This window comes from Rutilus rutilus, assembly GCF_951802725.1.
Source record: "Rutilus rutilus genome assembly, chromosome: 1".
NCBI classification, from domain to species: Eukaryota; Metazoa; Chordata; class Actinopteri; order Cypriniformes; family Leuciscidae; genus Rutilus; species Rutilus rutilus.
In genome coordinates, this window is record NC_140209.1 from 17,852,169 (window position 1) to 17,872,128 (window position 19,960).

The following is a 19,960-nucleotide window of genomic DNA, read 5'->3' on the forward strand; positions in this document are numbered from 1 at the left end:
CAAACACACCTGAAGTAACTAATCAATGTCTTCAGGATTACTATAAAGATACAGGCAAGAGAGTTTACCAGGGTTGGAGCTAAACTCTGCAGGACAGTGGCCCTCCAGGACCGAGTTTACCCATCCCTGGTCTAAACCATGTAAGTAGGGATGCACCAAGTGTTCGGCAGAAAAAAATTATTCTACTGAAAATAGCAAAAAAGTGTTCAGGCCGAATAAGTGAAAAGACGGAATAAATTGTATCAACATTTTAGATGACGCAATCAAATAGCAACCAGCTTAGAGTATAAGGCATGCAAGCTTTATAGCCCTGTTTACACCTGGTATTAAGATGCGTTTTGGTTGACTGGATCAAACGTGGACGATACTAAATACAGGTGTAAATGGGGAGTAAAATGTTTTGAGCTTGTCCAGTTTAGACGTAAATGTTGTCATTTGCGTTGTTTCCTGTTAGTGCTTGTCTGTACACAGGTTTTGTTTCAGTCAACACTTACTGGAAGACTACATTATCCATCATTGCTTAAACCACAGCAAACTACACAACTCAAATAGATAATTATGTATAAAAAGTTGAAAAGTAATGGTAAATATTAATGTCGTATTTTGTTTGCTTTATTAGGCAATTTTAAAGTAAAGGTAATCTGAATTGATCATTTAATACACTTTTAGCCTAATTACAATAAAAATCTAGCTGAAAACAAAAACCTATTGATAAAATAGAACCAAGACTTGACTTGGACCTCAAAGACTCGAGACTTGATTTGGACCTCAGGAACTTGAGATTTGATTTGGACCTCAGGGTCTTGAGAATTTACTTGGACCTCAGGAACTTGAGATTTGATTTGGACCTCAGGGTCTTGAGAATTTACTTGGACCTCAAAGACTTGAGACTTAACTTGGACCTCAGGAACTTGAGACTTGACGTGGACCTCAGGAACTTGAGACTTGACGTGGACCTCAGGAACTTGAGACTTGACGTGGACCTCAGGAACTTGAGACTTGACGTGGACCTCAGGAACTTGAGACTTGACGTGGACCTCAGGAACTTGAGACTTGACGTGGACCTCAGGAACTTGAGACTTGATTTGGACCTCAGGGACTTGAGATTTGATTTGGACCTCAAAGACTTGAGACTTCACTTGGACCTCAGGGTCTTGAGACTTCACTTGGACCTCAAAGACTCGAGACTTGATTTGGACCTCAGGAACTTGAGATTTGATTTGGACCTCAGGGTCTTGAGAATTTACTTGGACCTCAGGAACTTGAGATTTGATTTGGACCTCAGGGTCTTGAGAATTTACTTGGACCTCAAAGACTCGAGACTTGATTTGGACCTCAGGAACTTGAGATTTGATTTGGACCTCAGGGTCTTGAGAATTTACTTGGACCTCAGGAACTTGAGATTTGATTTGGACCTCAGGGTCTTGAGAATTTACTTGGACCTCAAAGACTTGAGACTTAACTTGGACCTCAGGAACTTGAGACTTGACGTGGACCTCAGGAACTTGAGACTTGACGTGGACCTCAGGAACTTGAGACTTGACGTGGACCTCAGGAACTTGAGACTTGACGTGGACCTCAGGAACTTGAGACTTGACGTGGACCTCAGGAACTTGAGACTTGACGTGGACCTCAGGAACTTGAGACTTGATTTGGACCTCAGGGACTTGAGATTTGATTTGGACCTCAAAGACTTGAGACTTCACTTGGACCTCAGGGTCTTGAGACTTCACTTGGACCTCAGGGTCTTGAGACTTCACTTGGACCTCAGGGTCTTGAGACTTCACTTGGACATCATGGACATGAGACTTGATTTGGACCTCAGGGACTTGAGACTTGACTTAGACCTCATTAGACCTTCATTAATTTTGATTAACTACTTACTGTGATTTCAGACTGTGTTGATGTGGTTTCTCCACTGTATGGATCTTCATGTGTAGCTTCAGGTGACTTTTAAAAGAAAAACTCTTTCCACACTGATCACACAGCTTGTGCGGCTTCTCTCTTGTGGATCCTCTCATGTCTTTTCAGATGTGCTGTCAGACTGAATCTCTTGTCGCAGTGTGAACACTTGTACGGTTTTTCTCCAGTGTGGATCCTCTCATGTCTTTTCAGATTTGCTGTCAGACTGAATCTCTTGTCACAGTGTGAACACTTGTACGGTTTTTCTCCAGTATGGATCCTCTCATGTGTTTTCAGATGTGCTGAGCGACTGAATCTCTTGTCGCAGTGTGAACACATGTATGATTTTTCTCTAGTGTGGATCCTCATGTGTTGCTTCAGGTTGGTTGTTTGACTGAAGCTCTTCCCACACTGATCACATTTGAACAGTTTCTTCCCGATGTGAATACTCATGTGATACTTAAGACTTGATTTGTGTCTGAAACCCATTCCACACTGATCACACGTGTGCGGTTTCTCTTTCCTGTGGATCATCTCATGTGATTTCAGAGATGATGACTGACTGAATCTCTTGTCGCAGTGTGAACACATGTAAGGTTTTTCTCCAGTGTGAATTCTCTGGTGCAGTTTTAAACAGATCGCTGAAGTAAAAGTCTTCTCACACTCAAAGCACATGTACTCTCTCACACCAGTATGAATTTTCTGATGTTTATGTAAATATGGCAGCAGTGAAAAACTCTTTCCACATTCAGAACATGAATGTGGCTTCTCCTTCTTATGAAGCATCAGGTGTTTCTTCAGGTTTGATGAATCAAGAAATGTTTCGCTGCATTGATCACATGCATACGGTTTCTCGCCGGTGTGGATCCTCATGTGAATCTTATGGTGTGTTGATTGACTGAAGCCCTTCCCACACTGGTCACATGTGAATGGCTTCTCTCCAGTGTGCATTCTCATGTGACACTCAAGATAGTATTTTCGTGTGAAACTCTTCCCGCACTGATCACATGTGAACGGCTTTTCTCCAGTATGAACTCTCAAGTGGATCTTAAGATGTTGTTTGATTGAGAAACTCTTTCCACACTGATCACATGTGAACGGCTTTTCTCCAGTATGAACTCTCAAGTGGATCTTAAGATGTTGTTTGACTGAGAAACTCGTTCCGCACTGATCACATGTGAATGGCTTCTCTCCAGTATGAACTCTCATGTGAATATCAAGACTTTGTTTGGTTGTGAAACTCTTTCCACACTGAGTGCAGGTTGCAGATTTCTTGGCTTTTGTTTTCTTTAAAAATGTCTGTTTAGTCTTTGAGCGACTCAACGGTTTTTCTCCAGGTTTGACATGATGTTCCTCCTCCACTTCACTCAGTTCTTCACTCTCCTCACTCTCTTCCATCAGGTCTGACATGGAAAAAAAAGAAAGTTAATTGCATTTTCAGTACATCAAAATAATTTGAAGAGAGCAATATGAAGTGAAATGACATAAAATATATAAAAAAATATCATGCATTTAAATGGATGGTTTCAAAGGCGGCAACAAAAACAACCGTTACTGCGCATGCGCACCTTTGTTGCCCAAACTTAACTTCCGGTAGACTTCCGCAAAGAATCAATAACAATAGAGGCTGCGTTATCTTTCGTATGCGTCATCATCTTTGATTTTAATTGTGCAACATTATCAGAATGAGGTCATTGTCAGCAATGCCGGTGTAAATCAGTAGCGAGATCTAAATGAAGAGCTGCAAGCTGCTCAAGTGACTTAAAGTTAGGGATGTCCCAATCAGGTTTTTTTTGCCCTCGAGTCCGAGTCATTTGATTTTGAGTATCTACCGATACAGAGTCCCGATCCGATACTTCTATAATATATAAAAAAAGAATAAAGAAGAGCGAAAAAACAGATCCAGGATGTTCCTTATTTTTTATTTAATTCACCTTATTTTAACATTCAACAACTCCGTTAATAAACAGAGCACTTATGTGAGGTAGCTTGAACAATCAAGTAATAAATAACATCAATTCTTCACTTTTGGACTTTAGTGCAACAGTAAATATAAAAAGTCTAATATATAAACTAGGGCTGTGACAATAACGCGTTAATTTCGATTAATTAATCTGAGAAAAAAAATAACGCGTTTAAAAAAATAACGCAGATTAATCCATTCCATATTGACCTTTGAACCTGGAGCCGTTCTAGCCACCATTCGACTGTAAAATGAAGGAGGGAGACGAGAACGCGCTGGCGCTGCCTGGATCATTGATTGGAACATTTACATTTACAAAAAACAGCCGGCATTTCAACGTTGATTCACCGGTGAGCGAAAGGGACCAAGGTCGAATCAATGTTGGATTATGTTTCGATTGTGCAAAACGAATCAACGTTGAAATCGTGACGTTGTTTCACCGTTGATGTCGTGACGTTGTTTCACAGTCTCTTCTTTCAAAAGATTGTATTTCGACGTTGTTGAACCAATGTTGAATTATGCTTCGGTTTTGCAAATTGAATCAACAAAATGTTGTATCGTGTATCGTGATGTTGTTTCACCGTCTTACCTTTCATCATGGGATAATGAGTCATGACAATGCTGACTGAATTTGTGATTAACTGTACACTAAAATATTGTTAACTCCAGTATACAAAAAGTATTCTCGTCGCTTGATAAACTTAAGATTGAGCCACTGTAGTCACTTGGACTATATTAACAATCTCTTTAATAACTTTTCTGGGCCAGCAAGTTTGGGCCACCTAGCAGCCTACGGAGGAGTCAGACAGAGCTCAGATTTCATCAAAAATATCTTAATTTGTGTTCCGAAGATGAACGAAGGTCTTACGCAGTTGGAACAACATGAGGGTGAGTAATTACTAGGGATGAGCGAGCACAGCATTATCTGTATCTGTATCTGTATCTGTTAACCATATGAATTATCTGTATCTGTATCTGTACTCGGACTGGGTGGGGCCTAACCCGGAAGTGGGCGGGATTTAACCCGGAAGTGGGTTGGGTTGTCTTGAAATGGGCGGGGCTTTAACCGGTATGTTATTTTAAGCATGCAATTGATATGGGTTGATCAGAAATTGTTATATTTATTGCTGATTAGAAAACTATTTACATGACAGCATCAGCATTGAGCTTCAGATCAATGGTTTTGATCACGATAACAAACGAACTACAGAACAAGTTTTGCAACAATGAATACAACACATGCGGTTGCAATTATGAAGTAAAATGTAATGAACAAGAGTTTTCATCTCAACTAGGGCAGGGTGATATGGACCAAAAGTCATATCCCGATATATTTAGGCTGAATTTCGATATATGATATATATAGGCTATCCCGATATTTTTTTATTTTTCATGTTTTATTTTTTTCAAAATTTGTTGACACACACACTGAAGTACTGTCCCCCTTTACTTAACATAAATTGTAAGAATATGACTAATAGTAAAGACTAGTACTAATAAACATTGGTCTATGCTAAATAGGGCTGGGCGATTTAAATCGCGATATTGTCATGCGCATCTCGTCAGTAAAGCCGGTTCCTTGATTAGTAGTAAATCGCCATCACAGTGCTTTCAGATGGAGCGGCATTTACTACAAAGAGCCGTAGTTAACTGACAAGCTGAGCCATATCGCATTAATATCGCGTACGTATCGCCAGCGATAATTAATGCGATATGGCTCAGCTTGTCAGTTAACTACGGCTCTTTGTACACAGCAAAAACTCCAGTGTTAATTTAACACTCCTGGGAGTGTATGAGTCCACACTCAAGAGTGTTGAAGTTAATGAGATAATTATGTGATTAATTTAGTGATGATTGAACATTATTGAAGACACCTGATGTTAACAAGCAGAATCACTGAAGGAGAAAATCACAAATTGTAAGTTACCGTTATGACGATCAATGGTTGCTTTAGTTGGGCTCTTGACCCTTATATTATCAACTTTAGATTTTTTTTGTCTGTTTTTTTCTGAATTATAATCACCAGTTGAACAAAGAAAAAAGTGATCTGATGGTGTTGGTTATATTATGACAATCATCATTTGAACTTGATCACTGAACTCATTAAAATCCTTCTTTCTGACTTCGATTTATGTTGTTGGTTAGTGAATCTGCATAAATGCCCAGAATTTTTGATATAGTATAAAGGATTTCTTAAAAGTTGTTTAAAAAAAAAAAATCATTCTTTTAGGCACACACAGATGTCAAGATTCAGTCTATGCATCTCAACAATGGTGAGGAGCAGAATATTCAATTAGGAAAAGTAAATTACATAGACAATTCAGATCATAATTTATTCATACCGCAATGCATGATGGGAGCCATTAATGAGTTGTGATTGGTGGCAGCCACTGCAACATGCTTTATTATTGTCACCATTGTTGAGATTCACAGGCTGATTATTGATGTCTGTGTTTTAAATGAATTTTTCTGAACGTCTTTTGATCAGAACAATGTTTATTAAATATTTTGAAGTAAAGTACTGATAATCATAGGCTGTAGAATCACTAAACTGCAGCTAGTTAAACCAAACTATCTCAATAAGTTTCCTTTTTCAGATCACTGCATGATTATGTCAAAACATAACCAACACTCTCAGATCACATTTTACTTTGTTCATTTAACTGTTATAAATCAATAACAGCAGACAAACAACAGTAAATATTAAAGTAAACATATAATGGTCTAGAGCCCAACTAAAGCAAACTCCCATCACCTTAATGGTAACTTACAATTTGTGATTTTCTTCTTCAGTGATTCTGCTTGTTAACATCAGGTGTCTTCAATAATGCTCAATCATCACTAAATTAATCACTTCATTATCTCCTCAGCCCTAAATGCCGCTTCATCTGAAAGCAGGTGATGGTGATTTACTACTAATCAAGGAACCGGCTTTACTGACGAGATGCGCATAACAATATCGCGATTTAAATCGCCCAGCCCTAATGCTAAAGGTATTAAATAGCAGTCCCAAACTAGTTTTTGTTAATACAATGTTGGTATGAGCCACCACAGTCATTTAAAAATATAAAAAAATAACACAAAGAAAAATAGTGGCATTTTGGGGTTAATATTGAAACGACAGTTACCATGGTGAATACACAATACTAACAAGAACTGTTAATGAAACATGGAAACTGCTCCTGGTGAATAGAATGAGAATTATACCTGCATTACTTTTATTTCGTGTAATTTACAACGTAACGGCGTTGCATGCTCGTAGTTTATTTTGCCCTAAGTGAGGCGATACATAGCGCGCGCCGCCGCATTTGCGCGTGCAATTGAGTGTGCGCTACTACGACTACAGTATAACGGCTGACAGGACAAGAAAGTCCGTTTTTCTGAGGTGAAAGACTTTATTTCATGTTATAACATAACATGCTCTAAACACGCACGCAAAGTGGAAAAGGATGGGCGGGGGCGCGGGGAGCAATGCAGAGAGCTCCGGGTCAGCTTGCTTGGAGCAAGGATCACAGCGCAAATTTGAACTATATTGATATATGCGATATGGTCTAATTCCATATCGCATTTAAAAAAAAAAAAAATATATATATATATATATATATATATATTCTTTATATCGATATATCGCCCAGCCCTAATCTCAACATAACTTTCTTTTTTTTTTTTTATCCGAGCACAGATATTGACTCGTATTACTCGTATAATACTCGTACTCGACAAAAGTGCTTTATCCGTACCGGATACTCGTTTCAGCCGAGTATCCGGCTCAACTCTAGTAATTACTGACAGAATTTTCATTTTTGAGTGAACTAGGCTAACCCTTTAACAATCAATATAGAAATGTCTCAAACCTCCCTTACTGAACATTTGTTGAAAATCTGTACCATTTCATAGTTTAACTGTTTATCTAATAGTGATGAAGTGCTTGAATGTTTATAGCATGAATGTTCTTCAGCACCATGAATGAATGAATAATAAACACCAACCTCTTTGTTCTTCAGGATCTTCAGTGTGTTTCATTCTGCAGGGTTCTGGATCACTCATGTTCTCACTGTCCTCTTTAATAAACTCAGTCTTTGCAGATTTCAGCTCTTCCTGATGCTCTGATGCTCGTCTTCACTTGTAGCTGATGGGAATTTACAGCATTTATTGGAGAATTGCTGTGGGAGGAGCTTCACTGATGATGTGATTGCAGTGGGAGGAGTTTCACTTAATCCTAATATTATTCTGCTTCTTCATTAAAATACAGGTATCTAGAAAAAATAGAAAATAATAAATAATGTAATTATTCCAAACATAAATAATGGTAAGAAAAACAGTTAATGCATAAACAACAGAAATAAACGTACATATAGTAGCCATTCTAGCCAACAAATACCCTGTCTGGTACTAGTCCGCTGACACCAATGAAATTAGCTTTAAGTGACAATTTGCAGGAGATATCTAAATGCCAAAGGCCTTAATAATAATAAAAAACAAAGATATTACATCAAAAGTATGTAAGATAGTACAACTTGATCTCTTTTATTGAATCCAAAAGGTTTTAAGTAGCCTATATTTTACTACATATTAATTTATTCTGGCATGATTTTATAACACTATATATCAACATAGTGCAAAATGGTATTAAAATTATGTGTAAAAGTAATTTCTTTGTTAAAGCTGCAGTCGGCAAGTCTGGCAGATTGAGTGGACTTAGCCAAAATTTTGAATGTTTACAACTCTCATGCCCCTCCCCCACTACCAACGAGCACCCGCCCATCGTCAGTGCGTGTGCGCCAGATTTTCTGTGAACGCGCGCGTCTCTTCAGCATCGATCAACACCATGGACTCGGAGGTAGGCTGCCCTGGCTAATCTATCCATAGATAGCAATAACCGAGGAATTGGAAGCTTGTTAGTAGATTTTCTCTCCGCCATCACGCTTCGTACAATCTTCAGGCGAACTTCAGGCGTGTCGTGTGCATGTGATATTGTAATGTGCGCGTCTGCGCGAGGGAGGGGGGATCTGTGGCGTGTGCACGAACAGTGATTGACAGTCAGATCTCACACCCCCCTGCGCTGATTGGACCCGATGAGACGGGAGCGGTGGATTTTTGCAAAACAAATAACACGCTCCAGGTGGAGTTAGAAGCTCGGGTTTTTTTCTAAAACCACCTATTTTATGTTGTTCTGTCGGATTATAGTGTCGATTTCACTGAATTTGATCAAAAAAATGTTGCCGACGGCAGCTTTAAGTGAAAGAATGTCCGTAAAAATGAATTTAATTGATGTCATTCGGAGTAACCAATATAAAGGCCCCATTTTTGATAAAGTCATGCATTCAATATCATGTCACAGGATGTGATATCATTCAGAAACCTGTAAAGGACCACACAGTCGTGAAACAAAGTAACTAACTCACTCTCTTAACTATTGACTAACTGCTGACACCAATGAAATGAGCTTTAAGTGACAATTTACAGGAGATCTCTAAATATAGTTTGACTTTATAATAACTATTAATTGCAATTAAGTATGTCCATAATTAACATGTTACATCCCAGACAGCACGCTCGGTCTTACCAACGTTGGCAATTGGAGGGCACCAGCGGCAAAGTATCGTAAGGGGTTTTTCCCCTGCACACCAAAAAACTTAGGTGGGTAAACCATCGGCGGGATGAGTCTACAGCCACTCCAATTCACTGCACACTCCGGAGATCGGCGGAGGAACCGTGAGGAACCATTTTGCCGATCCCGCTTCTTTTTTTTTCAAAAATGCTGCTGCCTACTACATCTACCGTTAGGTGGCGCGTGCACGTTTTTATGCGCGTGATCAAGTCTACACAGATCGTCTCGGTAGTACTCAACGGACTCTCCTGTGATCAGGTATGTTTATCCATTTCAAACAAACAATTTTCAGGCCAGTATGTGTTTATTTTGTTTTGTGTACTTATTTTTTTATTGAAAAATATTATTTTGTTAGAAAAACGTTGAGTTTTCTGAGAAATGTTTTCGATAAACGGATGACAGAAATTGCCGGAGGATTAACGTTAACGTGTGTTTTTAGACTTGGTTAGTTGTTATTAACTGACTGTTATATGTTCTCGTATTAAATATTTTTCAGTGAGTTATTTTAGACATGAGGGGAACTTGTTTTTCTCTTTCAGAGGAGAATCGTTCGGTAAACAGCCAGGTTAAACTAATAAACGGTCATAAAATTGACGGACTGTCTTTTTTCCACACAAAAATGACATCTGTCCTTTTATAATATTAACCCCTTACACTCTGAAGGCATTTTTAATGATTTTGTCTAAGTGACATGCTTAAAATTAAAGCCCAGCTCTTTTTTTTGTGCGTTTCTATGGTAACGTGAAAAGTAGACCTGTCAAGAGCTCAGTTTAGTAGCAGTACAAGCGCGCAGACAGTCAGACAAAGAAGTGGTTATGAAGTAGTAAAGTGATAGTAAGTGAAGTAAGTGTTTTTTTTTGACACACACCTATTCATGAAATAGAGCCTTTATTAACCTTTGTAACTTAAACAAAATAAAATAATTGTCTTATCTGTTTTTTCAGTGATCAATTTACATCAGATTTTTGTAAGTGATCAATCTAAAAGTCATCCTTCAGTTCTGATTTTCTTAACATACTGTTTTAGTCAATAAAGATAAATTAAAACTGAGTGCATATTAATTCACAAAGGAATTTGCAATATATTTGACTCCTTTTCATGTTTCTTCTTTTTCTCAACAGGAGCTACATACACCCCAAAGGCTCTTTTCAGAGTACTCTTTTCAGGCTCTTTGCCTTTGTACAGTAAGTATGTGTTTTAATTAACCTCAAAGACAACTAAAGACTTCTTTTAATGATGTAAATTCCCAATTGTTGACTTTTGAGCACTATATCGGACATCTTTTTGTTGTAACCTTTTTTAATCTTATTTTAAGTGTCAGTAAGAAGAAAGCTGGCCCACCCTCCCACCCCTCGTTTAACTCCTCCAGCCCATCCCACATCATCATATAGTGAAGGTAACAGTGGAGGTATACCCTCAATAGTAAAATGCATCAGGTCCCTAAACTCAAGCAGACACAGTGTACTGCACAGGTCCACAGCGCATACCATAGTTTGATGTTCCAGATATGATTTTTGAGTTTATATTACTAGTGTGATCAGTAAGCCAAGGTTTTCTGTCTTTCCAAGAGACCGCAGTTAATGTTCAAGAAGAGGGACTGGACTGGAGGACTGAAGGCTTTCCTGACTGTTTGAGAACCACTGCTTGAGAACCACTCGTTTAGCTCTGTTAGTTGGACCTGGGTGATGCTGTTCTTTGTGTAACGGGCCTTTTTCTGTATTTCCTAGTGCCACAAGATGATTGACAGCAAGACACACCCAGTGATGAAGGGATGTGCTCTCCTGAATGTAAGTTAATTAACACGCAGACACAAAACAGAGTCTGTAAAACAACTTTGTAAGCAATTAAAGCTGTGTCACACACAGACACTCAGTGCGGTTACATGACTAGTCTAGTCATCTAGTTTGTTCTCCTGCAATCAGACTAGCTGTCTTAGTCTAAAACTACATACAGTCAAGTTAGTTTGACCCAAGAGCATGGTGGCTAGCTAGCAGGTATCTTTAGATTAAAGACAATGTTTCAACTACTAGGCTGAGACAGAGATTGCACTTGGTAGTCACTAGAGTAGCTGGCTGCCTGTTTCGGTTTTAAGGGTAGGAAGAAAAGTCTCTCTCTCTCTCTCTCTCTCTCTCTCACACACACAGTTGATGCCGGTTCTTTGGTGTAGGCTAGGCTGTGCAGAGTGGAAAAAGGCTGCCCTCATTCATACGATCATTCTGACTGAATCCGATATGATCTGACACTGATTACCTGAAAGAATCATTAATCTTTGTTTTAACCTTTTTAATCTTTGTGTTTCAAGTGTCTGTGAACACAAACATGCCGCAGTGTCGTGAAACCCCTCTATCCCGTCCAGGCCTTCCACACAGGACCCCTCAAAGTAAGACATATTTTAGTGTATGATGTGGTTTATGTGTCTGTACTTCTTACTCTATGTTATGTTATGGTAGGCTAGAGGCTCTCTCTCTCTCTCTCTCTGTCTGACTGTCTCTCTCTCTCTCTCTCTCTCTGTCTGTGTGTCTGTCTGTCAGAAGACAGGCCTTAAATCACGGCCTATTCATCAGGTACTCCTGAGTAAGTCCTACAATGTGTTGAAGCAACATTCTGTCACTATTCAAACCATATATGGTGTCTGTATTTATATCAGTTGTTCTCGATATTTATATACTGTCCTCACACTATTCTCAACCAAATGTCTTTTAAGTTTTTTTTTTGTAAAATGCTCTGACTTTTCTGAACAGTGGCGTGGCGTGGGGAAAATTTCTGAGGAAGCCAATTAAGACACAACCTCTAAGCTGTGTGTTTTAAGTGGTAGGGGCAGAAAATCATACGCTACCATTTATATGTTGCTATTTGGATGAACTATTAGAGCGCCCAGCATCATCTTACCGGGACTTACGCTTGTTACAATCCAACACTTTGAGCACGTGAAGTTAGATACCTAAAATATGTTGCGCATACAGCTCAACTAACGCGATTGTTATAAAGGTGTTTGAACAACAAAACACACCCTCTTGCACATATTTGACAATCGGAATATCAGATCTATCCTGCTATAGCTAATAAATTTGTGAAATTTTGAATAAAAAAAGGAAATAAAAGCTGATCGTTCAGCGCTATTGTGCCTGCGGTGTGACAAGCAATGAAAGACGTGTCTCCATGGGAACCATAAAGTGATACTACGATCAATAACGGTCGCCTTGAAAAACTTACGTCTGAAAAGGTTGTTTGTAAGGCTTACATTTAAATGTGTCTTTGTTTTGTTTTGAGTGTATGGTCAATAAATAAAGGAATTAAAAAGATGGGCACAAAACCACAAATCTTCCGCTATTTCATTCATTCATTCATTGACGATGATAACGTGATGTGATTGGCCTGATGCCAACAAGTTCATGGCTTCCCTTGACACTGTCCTGACCAATCACAGGGGAGCAGTGTCGTGACATTAGCGTCACCTGATTGGTTAATCATTCTTTTTTTTTTCTATCAAGGGATGCCAATTGCCAACTCAGCCTGGCCTCCTCACAGACACAGGGTGCAGTACCATGTTTTCAACGCTCATTCACCATGTCACTTTTATAGGGGCGCTGTTTTACACATCATAAAACGCTCAGTAATGAATGAAGAGAGACGATGAGGAGATGACAGAAGGATTACGTAAACTGTGAAAACAAAAGTGTTTATTAAATGACGATTATATTCTGAAAAAGTGAGGAAGCCTGGCTTCCCTTGGCCTCCGCAAGAAAACGCCACTGTTTCTGAATTGTCTTTATAGAAACAATCAAACGAAGATATAGACTTTTGTGCTACTGTCTTATTTTTTCCCCCTGTTGCTTTATTTCTTTTTTTGTTTAGGTGCTGTGTTAAGAAATCCTGCCCAACAAAAGTCCACTGAGGCTGACGTAGAGATGACCGTGAGAAACTGGCTGCGGCTGAGCAGGGACAGGAATGGGTGGCGGCAAAGGCGGGGCGTGCAAGCATCTAAAGTGAAATAATTGATTGGACTGATTTTTCTTTTTCTTATTTTATTTACTATTTTGGAGGGAATTTCTTATTTTTGTTGTAGTTTTCTATGTGTGATTTGTGGAGTGCTAAAATAAATGATACTTCTTTTGCAAAAACAAAGTGAAAAATAAATTTTCAAGGTCCATCTCCCGGTGCCCTTCTGTTTTGTTATTTCTCCCGGAAAACTCCTGTAGCTTAATTTTAAAATCACTGATCCATTCTTTTTTTCTGTTAGACTGACATTTCCCAGGTTGTCAGATTGTGTATGAAATACACCCTACACATAAACAATCACTTACTTTCAATTTAAACTTAAATTTAAACTGCCTACTTCTCAACTAGCTCTTGTCAAATTGTTAGGGAAGAAATTTTATGATTAACACATCACATAAACTGTTATTGAGTGTTGTTGATACACAATAGGAAACTTGTGTCCTTGGAACACAATCTGACAGCAGTTAGCCTAAACAAATCAATAAGACCTAATATAACGGTGGGGTCCTACTAGAGTGGTGAAAAGCATTCTGTCGTTCTCTCGCTCCCTTTGACTTAACACTGGAACGTTTTCAGCGATGCAGCCGAAAATCAGGTGTTCCAGTGTTAAGTCAAAGGGAGCGAGGCGACAGAATGCTTTTCGCAGCTCTAGTGGGATCGCGCCGCATAGGTCATAATTATTTCGGGTTTACGTTGGCTCACGGTCGGCGATCATGTCGGGTTTACGTTGGCTCACGGTCGGCGATCATTCTAATGCCACCATCTTCCCGATGTCTTGCCGATTAGCTACCGATCTCCATAAGACATCTCACCGAGGCACTTTATGTCGGGCAGGCACACGCGCCCCAACGTCGGCAAGACCTCATTTGCTGTCTGGGATATTTGTACAGAAACTGACAATGATCATAAAATTCTTAAAAATAAAGAAAATGTCAAACTTCATTCAACTTTATCAATATTCCCATGCATGTATAAATTTAAAATTTCCCACGCTCATTACTCATACAGGGACAAGTGTCTACATCAATTTTAATATGTAATCTGCCAAAGATAAATGTCGACAAATAAATAAACAAGGTAAACATGAAAATGGCAACAGCAACACTTGGGATCGATCGATTCCCATAAATTCCCCTCACAGATCTCAAACTTTAACTTTTACATTCAGTAACAGTTCTCACTCCAAACATCGAGACAATCACACAAACGAACACAAAATCGCTCAGGGGTGCGTTTCCCGAAAGCATCGTTAGCCAACTATGGTCGCAAGTTCATCGCAATGTCCATTGAACTCTATTGGTAACGACGGAACTTGCGACCATAGTTGGCCAACGATGCTTTCGGGAAACGCACCCCTGGTCTGAATGAACTCAACATATTCTCCTCATGCTCGCTGCTGCTGCACTAAATGTTTATTTCAGTAGGAAGACGCCAGAAAAGACGCACAAGTATCGCTGTGATCGATGAAAACAATACAGAAATGAGTCTGTCGCTTAATTAAACTGTGTAAAGTGTGTTTGATGGTCGTGCAAATATGAGAAATACCTTAAACAGCTCTCCTCACCTCAGAAGACTCGACGCTGAAACTCAAAAGAGCGAGCGGTGACGTCATCGGTCTCCAACGCACGCGCGTACGGGACGCACTCACAGCCAATCAGGGCCACGCAGATTCAGCTTCCTAGTAACCTTCCATCCATTATTATTATTGTAGAACTGAAGTGACTCCAGTTACTAAAGGTGAAAGGAACTTTTTCAAGTGAAGCACAAAATAGGAGGATCGCCTCCATCCAGTCTGAAAAGTGTTTAGAATGGTCTATACAGCTTATTCTGCCGAATAGAATAGAATAGAATAGAATAGAATAGAATAGAATAGAATAGAATAGAATACATCTTTGTTCACCAGGGTGGATTTTTTTTCTTTGGCTCACCAAACATACAAGACAGATAAACATAGCCTACAGAAAAAATGTACAATATAAAATATCATAATGAAAACAAATATACTTAAATACATTAGGATAACAACTCATTTGTTGTTGTCACTTGGTTTGGTTATGGATACTAATGCCATTTGGGATATAAATATATTAAAGTACTAGCGCCTCTCAGACTTCAGAAGCTCAAACTGGCCAGATAGGGTGAGTATACAATCTACAGCGATTTTCCTAGCTTTCTTTCTCATTCTGTCAGTGTATATTTGGGTCAGGTGTTTTGGGGGGTTTTCTACTATTTTACTATAGCCATCAACACTATCCTGTTAAGCTTGTTCTTAAGTTTGCAGTTTAAATGGTCAAACCAAGCAGAGAGATGAAAGGTTAAAACACTTCCAATGTAAAGTCCTTTTTCGCCTGTAAAGTCCGGCTCGGTATATACTGTAACGTCCTAAGACAAATAATAATGCCATTTTGGTAGATTAGCACCTGTAGAATTTCCTTTTGTTGAAACCCCAGATAAAAGTAAAAAGCTACTATTATGTTTAGATCCATGTCCGAGGCAGTTCGACTAGCGCATTTCCTTACTAAAAAAAAAAAAAAAAAAAAACCTTATACATTAGACTGTCTCGTAATTTTTACTTTATTCTACTAAAAGCTTCTAATTACATCTTCAGCAGTGTAATAAGATTACTGTACCAATTTTTTTTTGTAAATCCTTATTTTACTATTAGAATAAAAAGTAATTAAATTACAGTAATTCGTTAATTAATAAGTTAGTATTGCATTACACCCAACACTGATTATTTTATTGTATTTTAATGACTATTTAATATTACCTTTAAACTTTGACTAGGCTAGTGTGACGGTTTTGCCTGGGCGGTCTGCACAATGAAGAAACAAAGCGTGGAAATAAGGGATCCAGTACATAGTTTTTTGCCACTTCACGATGACTCGCTTGTTTTAGTCCTCAGTTGTAAGTCGCTTTGGATGAAAGCGTCTGCTAAATGAGTAAATGTAAATGTAAGTCAAATGGCACCGTCAACTGTCCGGTTACCAACATTCTTAAACACATCATCTTTTGTGTTCAGCAGAAGAAAGAAACTCATACAGGTTTGGAACAACTTGAACCATTTTTGGGTGAACTATCCTTTTAATATATTCTTAAAATGAAATATAAGTGTATTATCAGAAGTTCTTTAGAACAGCTGACAGGTAATGCCCTAAACTGAGCCATGTTTTAATAAAAAATAATAATGGTTAATAAAAACAACAACATCAAACAGATCATTGAAAATGTTAATATCAGCTTAGAGTTATAGGTGATTACCCTTTCACCAATTTAAAGTGAACCAATCAACTACAGATTCGAACATACATACACATTCATACTAGACATGAATGAACAAATGAATATTACAAACAGGTTTGGAACAACTTGAACCATTTTTGGGTGAACTATGCCTTTAATTGTTTTTAGGTGGCTCATTTAAGGGCATAACCTCTATGTTTTTATATTTACTTTTATAAATATATTAGTGGCTCAGTTTTGAGCATAATGCAGTGCAAAGGCATGGATTATCCTTGAACAGTCCATTTCATATGAACCCAACACCGCATTCCACAGTTCGGAACGATTCCCCATTGAACCATTAGTAAGTCATAAAACACAGTCATGGTGCCGAGATGGCTAAAGGAGATGTCACCCCCCTTTACCTTTTTGTGCGTGTCTAATCTCATATCAGCGATGCCAGTACAGCAGGAACAGATTTCTCTTTGTTCCCCAAACTTAAGACCAAATGGCCAAGAAACCCTGTGGTGACCCCAATGCATAAATCCACAGCCTTATCAGGAAACGAAGGACGCTAAGGCATTCCCATGGCCACAAATCTTAAACCAGGGAACCTCCTTCCTGCAGCTGTAAATTCCAGAGACTTTTGTCTCCAAAACCAATAGACTGAAATTAACCCACTTAATTGTGGTTTAATACAAACAACAGTCTCAAAATTGCTTCCAATAAACTGAATTGATCACCAGTATTTACCTCACATATATCTTCAGTATCATGTATGTTTTATATAACCTGTGGAGTTCTTTCTGTGTGTTTAACTCTCATTACAGCCTATTCGTATAGGGTTGTCTACCTCAGTTATAGGAACTAATCACTAGAAGTTGCCTCATACATGTGTATCCTCTATGTATGCTTTATATTACTCAAGTTAATTTTGTGTGTTAAACACTTTTCACATTAACAGATAAATCCGTATTTTGGTACCTACTTTATGAAGGTAAATCAGTAGCAAAACTCGAGAGCACGTAGATGTGAATTTGAGAACTTGTACAATAAATATTCGTACTTGTACATGAACATTTACACTCACAGCTCCAATGTGAAAACCTGTAAAATAAAAATCTGAAGTTGAATGTTGAAATTTGCACTCGCAGACAATAGTCACAAACCTGTATTCTGAATCTGAAGCTGCAGACAAGTAGACACAAATGTGTAAAATGCCATTCACAGAAATACAACGACAGACACAAACTTGTAATATATATTTTGCGTTTAATCTTACGTTCACATTCGCAGTACTACCTCAATTAGGCACTTGCAACTTCTCAAATCTGTCACTGCAATTTCAAATTTCGCGCCTTGACTTTTGCTACTCTTTTCGCGATATATCAGGTGCAAAACTAACTTGTGCACTTGAAACTCAGAGGCGGTGAGAGAGAAAGGGGGGCGGGAGGAGGGGGGGTCAAAGGAGCCGTTTTATTGGTTGGCACCTAGCCAATGAAATGGGACTTCGATGATGTCACGAAACCCACGTGCACTGAAACGCTATTAGACTGATATTTAAAGAAATAAACAATATTATCAAACTCAGTAAACACCATGCTAATAATGCATTCTACAGAAAAGCAGATGAGCACAGAATATGAACACAACGCGTTTAATTGAGACAGTGGTATTAAAAGACCAAACTCAGGAAACACCATACAAACAAAGCACACAGAAAAGCAATTGAGCACAGAATATGAACGCAACAATTGTACGTTTTTTTCCCATAGAAAACCAAGAAAACGCTTAATGAGGCTTAATGGATCAACAGTTATATATATATATATATATATATATAAAAAAACAATAACAAAAAACATAATTCGTTGCATTATTAATAAAACACAGGCAGCAAGTTTATTTGCACTGAACACACATTTGCTTTCTTTCGTCATATTCTGTGCTCATCTGCTTTTCTGTAGTATGCATTATTAGCATGGTGTTTACTGAGTTTGATAATATTGTTTATTTCTTTTAATATCAGTCTAATAGCGTTTCAGTGCATGTGGGTTTCGTGACATCATCGAAGTCCCATTTCATTGGCTAGGTGCCAACCAATAAAACGGCTCCTTTGACCCCCCCCCTCCTCCTCCTCCCGCCCCCCTTTCTCTCTCACCGCCTCTGAGTTTCAAGTGCACAAGTTAGTTTTGCACCTGATATATCGCGAAAAGAGTAGCAAAAGTCAAGGCGCGAAATTTGAAATTGCAGTGACAGATTTGAGAAGTTGCAAGTGCCTAATTGAGGTTGTACCGCGAATGTGAATGTAAGATTAAACGCAAAATATATATTACAAGTTTGTGTCTGTCGTTGTATTTCTGTGAATGGCATTTTACACATTTGTGTCTACTTGTCTGCTGCTTCAGATTCAGAATACAGGTTTGTGACTATTGTCTGCGAGTGCAAATTTCAACATTCAACTTCAGATTTTTATTTTACAGGTTTTCACATTGGAGCTGTGAGTGTAAATGTTCATGTACAAGTACGAATATTTATTGTACAAGTTCTCAAGTTCACATCTACGTGCTCTCGAGTTTTGCTACTGATTTACATTCATACTACTTGATGGGTAAATGATTTCTAGAATTTTGATATAAAGTAGATGTGTGTAGGATGCACACCATATTTAAACTATTATGCTTATTAAAGCGTTTAACTAAACTCACACGAGAGCACACGCGATCACGTGGACATATGCAAGAACCGGAGAACGGCGCGTAGGTCCCGCCCAAGACAATATCTGATTGGCTGTCACACTAAGAAGGACGGGTCAGATGGACACGCTTATAACCCAATGACAAGCAGCTAGGCGTTGCTTTTTGCCTTGCTTTTGCAGTGACTTTTGCTCTTGCTTATGTTTGTGCTGACCTTTCCATCGTCCAGTGTGTATGCTTACATACTTTTCAAACCAACAAGAGCTCACTCAAAACTCATTAACTCTTCCGTAAGATCCTTCGTTGAACTTCGTCAAAGGAAACCCTCTCAGAGTTGCTCCAGACTCAGAAGAAACTCCGTTGCATAGCAACCCGCAATCCAGGAAATCCCGCGTACGAAGCGCCACCCGGTAAGGCCAACCAACCACTCACCATCGAGTGCTGTCCCTCAGAACGCATCATCGACCGACTGCCAGCCAATCAGCTCTGAAGAGATTCCCTCCAGCAACTTCGTCACAGATGGGAACGCACGCGCCCAGGAACATCCAAAACGCAAGTACACAATCT

At 38.8% G+C, this 19,960-nt stretch overlaps 1 protein-coding gene across 2 annotated transcripts; it reads right to left on the minus strand.

The window, feature by feature from the left end:
- Positions 1 to 1,804: 1,804 nt before the first annotated feature.
- On the minus strand, positions 1,805 to 15,064 carry LOC311291232 (uncharacterized protein). Of its 2 annotated transcripts, none has more exons than XM_084410156.1 (3): positions 15,040 to 15,064; positions 7,855 to 8,077; positions 1,805 to 3,305 (listed from the first exon to the last, which is right to left on the minus strand). In XM_084410156.1, the coding sequence occupies exons 2-3, from the start codon at positions 7,910 to 7,912 to the stop codon at positions 1,981 to 1,983; spliced, it is 1,383 nt and encodes a 460-aa protein (XP_084266282.1). In that variant the 5' UTR covers positions 7,913 to 8,077; positions 15,040 to 15,064; the 3' UTR covers positions 1,805 to 1,980. The 2 variants fall into 2 exon arrangements, with proteins under 2 accessions (XP_084266282.1, XP_084266281.1); XM_084410155.1 differs by having other exon boundaries at positions 7,855 to 8,121; positions 15,021 to 15,057.
- Between the last annotated feature and the right edge of the window lie 4,896 nt (positions 15,065 to 19,960).